This window comes from Salvelinus alpinus, chromosome 7 (assembly GCF_045679555.1).
Source record: "Salvelinus alpinus chromosome 7, SLU_Salpinus.1, whole genome shotgun sequence".
NCBI classification, from domain to species: Eukaryota; Metazoa; Chordata; class Actinopteri; order Salmoniformes; family Salmonidae; genus Salvelinus; species Salvelinus alpinus.
The window spans coordinates 20,935,757-20,948,709 of record NC_092092.1 but is presented as its reverse complement, the minus strand read 5'-3'; the positions used below and the strand labels follow the sequence as shown (position 1 = coordinate 20,948,709).

The 12,953-nt window shown below is 42.2% G+C and overlaps 1 protein-coding gene across 2 annotated transcripts in view; it reads left to right on the top strand.

Annotated features, from left to right (window-relative positions):
• Positions 1–1,493: 1,493 nt before the first annotated feature.
• The window catches only part of epas1b (endothelial PAS domain protein 1b), a 56,112-nt gene continuing 44,652 nt past the window's right edge, over positions 1,494–12,953 (top strand). For both annotated transcript variants that reach the window (XM_071409385.1, XM_071409384.1), the window contains exon 1: positions 1,494–1,938. In XM_071409385.1, coding sequence (XP_071265486.1) covers positions 1,913–1,938 — 26 coding nt within the window. In that variant the 5' untranslated portion in view covers positions 1,494–1,912. The remainder of the gene's footprint in view (positions 1,939–12,953) is intronic.

The following is a 12,953-nucleotide window of genomic DNA, read 5'->3' as shown; positions in this document are numbered from 1 at the left end:
AAGTTGGGTGAATTTTTGCCCATTCCTCCTGACAGAGCTGGTGTAACAGAGTCAGGTTTGTAGGCCTCCTTGCTCGCACACGCTATTTCAGTTCTGCCCACAAATTTTCTATAGAATTGAGGTCAGGGCTATGTGATGGCCACTCCAATACCTTGACTTTGTTGTACTTAAGCCATTTTGCCACAACTTTGGAAGTATGCTTGGGGTCATTGTCCATTTGGAAGAACCATTTGCAACCAAGCTTTAACTTCCTGACTGATGTCTTGAGATGTTGCTTTAATATATCCACATAATTTTCCTGCCTCATGATGCCATCTATTTTGTGAAGTGCACCAGTCCCTCCTGCAGCAAAGCACACCCACAACATGATGCTGCCACCCCCGTGCTTCACGGTTGGGATGGTGTTCTTCTGCTTGCAAGCCTCCCCCTTTTCCATCCAAACACAACAATGGTCATTATGGCCAAACAGTTCTATTTTTGTTTCATCAGACCAGAGGATATTTCTCCAAAAGGTACGATCTTTGTCCCCATGTGCATTTGCAAACTGTAGTCTCGCTTTTTATGGCGGTTTTGGAGCCGTGGCTTCTTTCTTGCTGAGTGGCCTTTCAGGTTATGTCGATATAGGACTAATTTTACTGTGGATATAGATATTTTTGTACCTGCTTCCTCCAGCATCTTCACAAGGTCTTTTGCTGTTGTTCTGGGATTGATTTGCACTTTTCGCACCAAAGTACGTTAATTTCTAGGAGACAGAACGCGTCTCCTCCCTGAGCAGTATGACGGCTGCGTGGTCCCATGGTGTTTATACTTGCGTACTATTGTTTGTACAGATGAACGTGGTACCTTCAGGCATTTGGAATTTGCTCCCAAGGATGAACCAGACTTGTGGAGGTCTACAATTTTCTTCTGAGGTCTTGGCTGATTTTTTTTGATTTTCCCATGATGTCAAGCAAAGAGGCACTGAGTTTGAAGGTACATCCACAGGTACACCTCCAATTGACTCAAATGATGTCAATTAGCCTACCGGAAGCTTCTAGAGCCATTACATAATTTTCTGGAATTTCCCAAGCTGTTTAAAAGCACAGTCAACTTAGTGGATGTAAACTTCTGACCCACTGGAATTGTGATACAGTGATAAAGTGAAATAATCTGTCTGTAAACAATTGTTAGAAAAATTACTTGTGTCATGCACAAAGTAGATGTCCTAACCGACTTGCCAAAACTATAGTTTGTTAGCAAGAAATTTGTGGAGTGGTTAAAAAACTAGTTTTAAAATGACTCCAACCTAAGTGTATGTAAACTTCCGACTTCAACTGTACTTACACAACATACAAGGGCAAGTCAACTCAAAGGTGTAGGCTACCGTATGTAGGCCTACAGAGACTCTGAACGACAGCATAAAACGACGAAATCATCAGGGTAGTGGGTGGGGATATTTAAGGCGGTTCTACACAGCATTTTCACCAATCACTGCGGTCAGATTGACGCGTGAGCGGCTGTCAACGGGCCAGCTGAGCGCAGAAGAGTGAACAACGAACTGGGCTAGAAGTTCAGTAGACCAGCACAACCAACGCAACGAAGGAAACTTTGACAGCGGACCCTATTTTATCCAACTTCTAAAGCATTTGTAGGCTAAAGGTTGTGGATTGTAGGCCTACCTTTAGTGAATCGGTGAATAGGCTGTACAATCCTTGGCAGTGTTCTGAGACTGTACAGCTGCCTACTGCTTCTGAAAGACAACTTGCATCTGAAATGGACTGTGCGTAAAGAGCAGAGAAATTACATAATCTCGATTTGATTTTCAATCATTTTCATTGTGTATGTTATCTGTTACTTGAAAATTGTTGCGTAAGTGGACTGATTCGGACTTTCGGGGAAATTCCATTTGTCACTGAACTTTGCAAAAGAAAACATGACGGCTGATAAGGACAAGAAAAGGTAAAGTAGATTTGTTTTAGATTTATTGTTTGGCCTATTTGTTCTTAGATGTATACATTTTATAAGAAATTATCATGTTAAACCCACAATCAACACGTTAAATGGTAGGCCTTGTAAGCGATTTTCCTCGCAATCTATGAGTGACATTTCGCCGAAAATTTGCAGCTCGGGGGACCTGTTGCTCTTTAATAAAAAGCTCCCTGTGCTTTATAGGGTATATTATTAGAATAAAATGTTCCTTATAGAACTAAAAAGGGTTCTATCACTTGCTACATATATGGAACCACAAAATGTTCTATATATAGAACCATTTATAGGGTTCTTTGATCGCAACCGTAGAGGTTATTCTTCACTGAACCAAAATGGTTCTATATAGAACCTTGCATGGTGCCATTTATTAATTGTACTAAAATTAAATAGTAATATTTTGAGCTGAGAATATAATTTAATAAACAATTAAATAATGGTCAAAAGAATACCAGCATAGTTTTTAGAATTTATTGTCATTATTTGCAAACATAGTTTGGAAATATGCACTGATGGCCAGGGAGGAATCTCTGTGGTTGAATGATGGGCCAGGTTAACACTGGCTGACTTCTTTACAACACAATAATAAGACCCGGCGCCAAGATAAAGTTAAAAGGGGCTCTTGAAATCGCCGAGATTGCAACATTTTGGGGGGTTCTTGCATTGGAATGATATTGAATTCTGCTTATATCACGCTATACCACAATAAACATATACTTAAAATGCAGAGACTCCAAGATCATGGAGTGCTTTTGAAGTGACAGGTTGGCACGAAATCTGTAGCCCATCTCTGCTGCGCTGTATCAACGTAAAATACTGGCCTTCTAGCAGTCGTACGGACAAAGATTCAGGCAGGCAGATAAAGGTGCAAATGAGTGTCGGATTTATTTACACAGCGCTGGTGTTTCAAATATGACGGTGATATTTACAAATGTATGTACAAAGTTCTGACTTCAAAATGTCAGCACTCAAAAGAAAAAGCCTGTTTTAACCAGCATTCAGGAAAAACCTGTTTTAACCAATAAAGCACATGTGGGGTCTACAAGGCTCAGATACAGACTCCTCTTGAGTTACCCAAAAGTGAACTAACTAGAACATCCCCTAAGGGAATTAAATACATTTAGCCGCACCTATTCTTGGCGAGCAGGCCAGGTATATCTATAGATAGCTAAAGCGCGCGCGTGCACACAACATTAAACATGACAGAGAAACCAGACACATGTTCTCCAATCAAAGACAATGAATAAATTGACAGTAAACTGTTAAATGCAATTAAATAAACCACACGTTATTTATCCACAAGTGTTGCGCAGTTTGTGAGCTCTCCAAACAACTTTTCCACTTGGAGAATGAGAATGGTATGAATGTATATTGTATTTAATGAATTGTCAACATTTTCATAACCAAACATTCAAAATAAATAGGGGAATATGCTGTGATTAACAGTAACTTCACTGATGAATATATATTTCGTGGTGCATTGATAAACATTGACAAACAACTGGAACGCTGATACAAATATCCCGCAGGAATTGGCAGGAGTCAGTGCGCAATAGTGGAGAGAGACATGTCTACAGCATGTCTTTACCACACACCTGGTCTCCACATTTTAAATGATGCTCATGTCACGTTCCTAACACATAAGCAGTAACCTTAATTAACATTGTCAGGAGATGTTCCCTTCATCTGAAGACATTATGGTTCAGTATTTCGAACCATCCCCCTTAAACGCACACACTCCCTAAACGAATGGACATGTGACAGCCACACAATGGCACATTCCAAACAAGCACTGGGTACATGATACATATTGACCAACATGGTATGTCCATTTAGTGAATGTAGATTGGGGGAGCAAATAAAGGAACATCATAGATGTTGCCCTGAGGCAGATTAACACTTTGCTTAGGCCCTAAACACTGTCCACTAAACTTTTGGTGATACTGGTGCACAAACCTCCCTGCATGGGCCTTTGTTGAAGCAGGTAAAGGAGCATTCTCTCCCAAAGGATGCACAGCGGACACTGGGGTTGTCTCCAGACCCCCCAGCAGTTACATAACTTCCTTACCACACTCAGGAACATTTTAGAGATGTAGTAATTTTCTCCCAAGCCCGGGTGCTCTCCTGGGTGCTCTCCTCTCCAGACTTAGGAGAGAGCTCGGTCATAATCAATTCAGTGTCAGTCAATGTCGGGATGAAAACCTCACAACCCCATCATAGGGCAGGACACTCCTGCAGAGCGCCCCCTATAGGAACAGCAGAAGAGCAGGAAGGTGACAGTTCGGCCTCCAACATGGCGTCCTCACCAGGACCCAACTGGTAAACTTGATCACGTTATTCACTTAGCCATCCACAGAGATGACAAACATTTCCCCCGCTTTTTATGGAAATACAAAGGAGTCATACCTAACCACCCCAGTGGCTTTCCATAGTCCCCATACACACACCGTGGTGTGCTCTGTCCGTTGTGCTGACAGCTCAGCGGCGATACAGATCTTTTTTTTCCGCCAACCTGTCACTCAACTTTTTTGCTATTTTTACATAGGGACATAAAACTAAAACTGAGGTGCCACAAGATTGAACTGAGGGTGCTAATCCCCCTTTAGGCCTCTTGTGGAACTGGGTATTAGTACAATATAATGTACTTTGTCCATTAGTTACAATGAAAAAACAAAAATAGGTCTTCTGTTCTCAACCCCCCAAAACATACAGTTGAGAGGAGCACAGGTTCTTAAGGGCCTTGATCAAGTGCCCAACCGTAGGGGAATGTTTTGATGATGTGAACCCAGCAGCCCTCCAGTTGTCAGATCACTACTGTCATTTTTACCCCAGAGCCCAGCCTGGGATTCAAACTGGCCACCTTTCAGCCACAGGTTCAACTCCTGCCACAGGTCCATCTCCTTATCCACTGGGCTATCTGCTTGACTGGTTCCAGAGAAGAAAAATGGAGCAAAACATGAGTTCATCTTCAGAAATAAGCATGAGTTAATCTGACAAAATGAAGACAAAATGTTATGCAGTCTTCTAATTATTATGATGTAGAAGAACATTTTACATGCAGTTGTCAGCAGCAGCCGAAAGAGAGATCCTCTGCATCTGATAGTTCTGGGTTACTGCCAGACAGAGCAAAACATAGTGTGCCAGTTGAAGACTTGTGAGGCGTCTGTTTCTCTAACTAGACATGCTAATCTACTTGTCCTCTTGCTCAGTTGTGCACCAGAGCCTCCCTCTCCTCTTTCTATTCTGGTTAGAGCCAGTTTGCGCTGTTCTGTGAAGGGAGTAGTACACAGCATTGTACGAGATCTTCAGTGTCTTGGCAATTTCTCTAATGGAATAGCCTTCATTTCTCAGAACAAGAATAGACTGATGAGTTTCAGAAGAAAGTTCTTTGTTTCTGGCCATTTTGAGCCTGTAATCGAACCCACAAATTCTGATGCTCCAGATACTCAACTAGTCTAAAGAAGACCAGTTTTATTGCTTCTTTAATCAGCACAACAGTTTTCAGCTGTACTAACATAATTGCAAAAGGGTTTTCTAATGATCAATTAGCCTTTTAAAATGATAAACTTGGATTAGCTAACACAACGTCCCATTGGAACACAGGAGTGACGGTTGCTGATAATGGGCCTCTGTACGCCTATGTAGATATTCCGTAAAAAAATCTGCCGTTTCTAGCTCCAATGGTCATTTACAACATTAACAATGTCTACACTGTATTTCTGTTACATTTTATGTTATTTTAATGGACAAAAACTGTGCTTTTTTTTCAAAAACAAGGACATTTCTACGTGACCCAAACTTTTGAACGGTACTGTATATAACCTTTATTAGTAAATTGTTCTTTAATCTCATCTGAAGAACCAGAGGGTTCTATATCAAACCCAAATAACCAGTTTTTCTAAGAGTGTAACCCTCTAATATAGAAAATGTGCTGTAAGCTACAGTCAGAGACAGTGGGGCGATTCTTTTTACAGGGGTGCAGGATTGTTTGTTGTTGCCTAATTTACATTGCCTTCAGACAGTATTCAAACCCCTTGACTTTTTCCACATTTTGTTGTGCTGCAACCTGAATTTAAAATGTATTACATTTTGATATTTTGGCACTGGCCTACACACAATACCCCATAATGTGAAAGTGAAATTCTGTTTAAAGACATTTTTACTAATTAAATCAAAAATGAAAAGCTGAAATGTCTTGAGTCAATAAGTATTATGGCAAGCCTAAACAAGTTCAGGCGTAAAGATTAGCTTAACAAGTCACAATATAAGTTTCATGGACTCACTCTGTGTGCAATAAACATAGAATTATCTGTAAGGTCCCTCAGGCGAGCAGTGAATTTCAAACACAGATTCAACCACAAAGACCAGTGAGGTTTTCCAATGCCTCACAAAGAAGGGCACCTATTGATAGATGGGTAAAAATTAGATTACATTGAATATCCCTTTGAGTATGGTGAAGTTATTAAATACACTTTGGATGGTGAATCAATACACCCAGTTGCTACAAAGATACAGGCGTCCTTCCTAACTCAGTCGTCGGAGAGGGAGGAAACTGCTCAGGGATTTCACCATGAGGCCAATGGTGACTTTAAAACAGTTACAGAGTTTAATGGCTGTGATAGGAGGAAACATTGTAGTTCCTCCACAATACTAACCTGATTGACAGAGTGAAAAGAAGGAAGGAAGCCTGTACAGAACACAAATATTCCAAAACATGTATCCTGTTTACAACAACACACTAAAGTAATACTGTAAAAAATGTGGCAAAGCAATTCACTTTTTATTGTAAATACAAAGTGTTATGTTTGGGGCAAATCCAATGCAACATATTACTGAGTACCACTCTCCATATTTTCAAGTATAGTAGTGGTGCATCATATTACAGGTATGCTTGTCATCGTTAAGGAGAGAAGTTTCTCAGGATAAAACATAAATGTAATAGAGCTAAGCACAGGCAAACTCCTAGAGGAAAACCTGGTTCAGTCTGCTTTCCACCAGACAGGAAAATAACCTTAAACCCAAGGCCAAATCTACACTGGAGTTGCTTACCAAGAAGACAGTGAAGGTTCCTGAGTGGCCAAGTTACAGTTTTGAATTAAATCCACTTGAAAATCTATTGCAAGATCTGAAAATGGTTGTCTAGCAATGATCAACAACCAATTTGACAAAGCTTGAAGAATTTTGAAAAGAATAATGGGCAAATGTTGCAGCTTTTCTCTTATTGAATTCAATTCATTTTCCTTTTTGCCTCCGTGGATCAATGACATGACCTTTTTCTGCCCGTTCCCAAAAGCATTTGGCGACACGTGTGTAGGCTATTAGGCTCACGTACAGTTAGGCCCTAAAGCTTAGGCTTACACTCTAATGCCAGATAGCCTACAATCATGAAAGAAAAACCTCAATGTAGCCTATAGATAGGCTATAAATTGCACAATAATTTTACATTTACGGATTTTTTAAGGTATTGTTTTCTCTGTTTTCTCTTTATACAGCCCATGGATATATCCGCTGGGTATGCGGGTTATGAGTCAACCCACGCATCATTAGTTGGCTATGTAGGGCTAATGAAGAGTTAAAAAAACAGAATCTGTTAAACAGACATAGCACACATTATCTGCTTAACAGAACTTCTCAAAGTAATAATAAAGATAGTCTATACAGTAACTAGAGTGGTGAACAGGTAAGGAGAGAGAGTGATGAAAGGGAGAGTGAATTTCAGTGGCTGTAGCCTACTTCATCTATAAGGAAGGTTTTCAGAAGATATAACACCTGTAACTTTGACTTTAATCTCAGACCTCAGAGCAAAACTAAATATTGACCATGTGACCATTTTATATTAAGAAAATGGACAAAAACATTCTGAGAACCACAAAGATTGCCACATACATATACAGTACTACTGTGTAGTATGTATGTATTGAGTGTTGCCTGATGGTGAGCCTGTAGTTCTGGTTTACAGTACGCAGAGCCCACAGCGTACTGTACTTCAGCCTATGGCCCCTACAGCAAAAAAATACTGGCCGATAATTGTTCGCCAGTGGTGGTGACTTGTGAAGTCGGGTTTGTTTCACTTATTAACTTATTTACTGGTATCAGTTTTCACTGCCCACAGCTTATTAATGGTCTATCCCATGTGCGAGCCAAATCATGAAAAATATATTTAACATCTTCTAATTCTTAGCTCCTTAGCTCTCCTCCGGCTCCCTAGGAGAAGACAGTGGATTTGTGCGTCCTTTAGTTCTGGAGCGTTTTCTGTGTTGTTTGAGTAAAAGGGTTAGATAGAGACACCATATCCCCATGAGGAGAGCAGTGTGAGAGAGTCTAGTAACGAGATGAGCGCCTCTCAGTCTGCCCCAGCCTCGTGACTGCACTGAAGAGCTCTCTCAAACACACACTATCAGATCAACCCCAAACATCCAGAACATAAACAAGACAGGTATTAAGAATCGAACAGGGACACTACATCTTTATGATCAGGAAATCATGGACTGGAGGGGCTGTAGAGAATGAAGTGACATTTCCTTTGGGCAGAGAAGGGTTTCCCATTAGACATAACAACTTATACAACAAAAGAGACATGTCGGCGGCCATCTTAGAGAAGACTACCAGATCACTGGTTCAATGAGGTTAGAGATTAAAAAGAGAAAGCCCCAAGGGGGTGTGTGTGTGTGTGTGTGTGTGTGTGTGTGTGTGTGTGTGTGTGTGTGTGTGTGTGTGTGTGTGTGTGTGTGTGTGTGTGTGTGTGTGTGTGTGTGTGTGTGTGTGTGTGTGTGTGTGTGTGTTTGTGTGTGTGTGTTAGGCCTTGCCATTTATTGCAAGTTTAAATAACTAGTCTTTATGGCATTGTCAATGGGGTGAATCATTGCTTCTGGCCTGGCTTGTACAGCAATGTTTATTTCAGCGGTGATATTGCATACTTAGTTTTATAGACCATGTGTTATTGTGAAAGGATACACTTATGGGATTATTTGATGTGTTTATTTACTTACTGTTCTCATATGGCTATACAATAACAATGTACAAGCTGCATGACAAATGTAGGTATCCACTTTTTTCCCCCATTCATTTATCATACATTTCATAAGTAAAGGATCTGTCTATTCCCATGTTTTTCACATACTGTTACCACAACGTTTATTCTCATAGCTAGCACTGTGAACTGATAAAGCATTCTGGCTTTCTACACCAGTCACTTAGTGTTGGTCTGTCTTGGTTTGTGGCTTTGGTGAGGTTATGTCACCTTTATTATGGGGTTCTCTCTGTCTCTCTGTCTCTCTCTCTGTCTGTGGCTTGTTCTGTGATGGGTCCTCTAAAGGAGCCAGTAGCCTGTTAGGGAGTAGAAAGGCCCTGCTTTGGCCAAAGCCCCTGTCAACTCAGCCATTCCATCCATTGGCCTGTGCAGACAGAGCTGGGACTGTGCCCACTGCCTTGCCACAGTGCTATTCTAACATTACCCAAACATTGACATACCCCACTCAACGTTTCTCCTCTAGGCCATGATTACAGATTGGCCATGGTATGAAGAGAGATAAACCAAATTCACACTGAGAGACAGTATGTGGTTGCTGGTCCCACACCTCTGGAAGGTCTGTGTCTGTCTTACCTCAATTTTTTGGGGATCCTTTTCAAAGTAGTCGATCGAATGGGGCCTTGTAGTGGTTTAGTTCTTTCCATCAGTATTGAATATGATTTGACATTGAGTAGATGCATGACTAGCGTTGAGCAGAGAAGAGAGCCTAGAGAGGGCCAGGCAGTGTTATACATGTTGTGTCAGGTAAGTGCCCCTAGGAGACTTGGCACTAAAGATTTTTGCTCTCTAATCCAGAACTTTACTCACACACACACACACACACACACACACACACACACACACACACACACACACACACACACACACACACACACACACACACACACACACACACACACACACACACACACACACACACACACACACACACACACACACACACACTGTTCAGGCCAAGCAAAGTGCAGGTCTTATATTCTCCCAGATAATGAGTAAGGTCTCAGTTTGGTTTCTCTTTCACAGTCGTTTGATGGAGCTTTAAATGGCAGGCTAGTGGCACAAAAACGACCTTTGTGTAAGACCACTGTGCTTGTGTGAGGTTTTAGGGCTCTTTTAGAGTTTAATGTGAGGGTTTTAAAGAGATAGAGAGGGAAACAGTATTTCCCAGCTGTATGATGTCTCTAAACTGAAACATGCCGTTTATTGTGACAAGTTCTCAGGAGGGGTCATGAACGCAGGCTTCTGAAATCCCAGCCCCAACCCCGCTGGAGAAACAGCATGGGGGAGGGGCTGAATTCTTGGTATTCTCCATATCTCTGTCCCCCCCCCCCCCCCCTCTCTCCATTCAACTTCATCTCCTTCTCTGCAAGTTGTTGTTGTAGACCTTCTTCAGTAAACTGTCACCTGGTCCTTCCAGCCCCCAGCTTCCTCTTCCTCTACCCAGCTTTACCGTAATGCCCTTGCTCACGTCAGCTGGCCCCAGTCCAGCCCTCAGTCCCAGGCCCATTCCCGTCAATACCCCCTTTTTACTGGAGATATTAATATGTCTGTATAGAACGTTATCCACCAAGCCCCTATTTCTTTGAAGCTATGATTCATAAGGTTTTTATACACGTCTTGGGCCCTTATGACACACTTCTGTATTGAGCTTATGGTACTCATATAGGATAGGCAGCTCCTTGGCCCAGACTGCAAGCCTTATAAAGCCTGTGTCTGCCCATGTAGTTGTAGCTTGGAAGTTACTATTAGAATGTGCCAAAACAAGCAGTGCGGCTTGGCAGGGTCGTGTTTCGGAGGATGCATGGCGCTCGACCTTCGCCTCTCCCGAGTTCGTAGGGGAGTTGCAGCGATGGGACAAGACTAATTACCAACTGGATATCATGAAATTGGGGAGATAAAGAGGTAAAAGTACAAAAAATACAAACACATAAAATAAAAGAATGTGCCAAAACATTGTTTTTAAAATGTTAATCCACTGTCCACATGCTGGACAGCAACTCAACTGCAAAAGGTCTAACGTGTGTGGTATAGTAGTTCATCAACCAACGTCATTTGAATTGAGTCATTTTGCATTGGAGGTAGGCAGGGAGACACTGACAGTAAAAGCATGGATCAGAGGTGCATTTCCTTCTTACTAAATCCTAATCTTTTTACTAAATCCTAATCTTGAGATTATACTTAAATCACACCATTTTCAGCTGTTATCTGATAAAACAGTAGAGAAAGATGAAAGGCGATGAAACAACTCTAGCCCCTCCCTCCCTCCCTCCCTCCCTCCCTCCCTCCCTCCCTCCCTCCCTCCCTCCCTCCCTCCCTCCCTCCCTCCCTCCCTCCCTCCCTCCCTCCCTCACTCACTCACTCACTCACTCACTCACTCACTCACTCACTCACTCACTCACTCACTGACTCACTGACTCACTGACTCACTCCCTCCCTCCCTCCTTCCCTCACTCTCACTTAAATCATTATTCTGCCAAGGCAGCGGTTGCCTAGTTTGTATGCAGTGGCAGAGCGGCACTGGGCAACTGTGGTCCGCCACCTGTGTTTTTGAATATTAGCCCATCACAGTCAGCAAATCACAGAAGAATGTTTATCCTCCAGAAAAATGTGCCTGTGGCCGCTCTGCAGGTGGTCTTGCCTGTTAAGATGTCAAATATTTGTTGACAATCTCATTAAGGTGTTGAAGTGGCACGAGGGGAGAATGATGGACAGATGTGTGGTGTGGCACATCAAGTTATGAACATGAAGATGTGGGTGGCCGTTATGGCGTGGGAAGGAGGGAGCAGGGGGCAGCCATCGTCAGAACGGACTGGGTGTGATCCCATCATGCCTTTCAGTGAGTGTATCAGATGGATCAGCCATCTCTTCTTATCTCCCTTCCCCTGATTGAGAGCAGCTCGTTGGGCTGCGCTGCACTTGGTTGGGCTGGCGGCTGGTGGCTAGCTGGCGGGCGCTGTTTGTTTGACTGTGTGCAGGAACACTATGTTCCAGAGGATCAGAGATTAGCCCGGGCCGTATTGTTCACTGTTTGTGTTTAGCAAGACGCCACTACCACAGGAAGACAGACTGTAAGCAAGCTTGGAAGGTGTGTGTGTGTGTGTGTGTGTGTGTGTGTGTGTGTGTGTGTGTGTGTGTGTGTGTGTGTGTGTGTGTGTGTGTGTGTGTGTGTGTGTGTGTGTGTGTGTGTGTGTGTGTGTGTGTGTGTGTGTGTGTGTGTGTGTGTGTGTGTGTGTGTGTGTGTGTATTTGGGAGGGAGGCGTATGGTCTGTTCCAATTATGTGACCTGAAACCACCTTTATCGACATTACATTGCATGTATTTTTTATTGAATACAGATGGCGAAAATGGAAGCCATGTGAGTAACCTTCTTTTGGTGTTTAAAGTAAAAATCTGGCCCCTTAGCTCTTCCTAACTCTAATGGTGTTTCTGTTGTACTCCAGGCACAACAAATAGTGCATGAAAATACCAAATATTAAACAATACCTGTACAGGCAAGAGGAATGTAGCTAGTGTATAGATGTTTAATGATAAATTCTTTGCTACTTATGTAAGCGTGGGAGACGGAGAGGGAGGGCTGGAGAAGAGAGAGAGAGTGACAATGATTCCTGAAGAGAGCAATACTTTGTTTTGGTCCCTCATCAAAGGTGACAGCCTACACTCACATTTAGGCTGTCACTCACCGTGGCCATGGAGATGGGTTTTTTCTATGTAGGTGTTGATTTAAATTGTTGGGAAAGAAATGTTGAGATATATTTTTTAGTAGTTTCTGTTATGCAATGATCCTAGCTAATAGCCCCAACTGTTCAAAAGCTATAGCCAAATTCAGATGAAGAAAACAGAAACTGCCCTGTTTGTCACTACTGCTAAATAGCGCACATCGGAGGTTACTCATGAGCAGAGTAGGACCTCAAGCGAAGGATGAAGGCAAGATAACAGAAATGATGTATTATTAAACAAC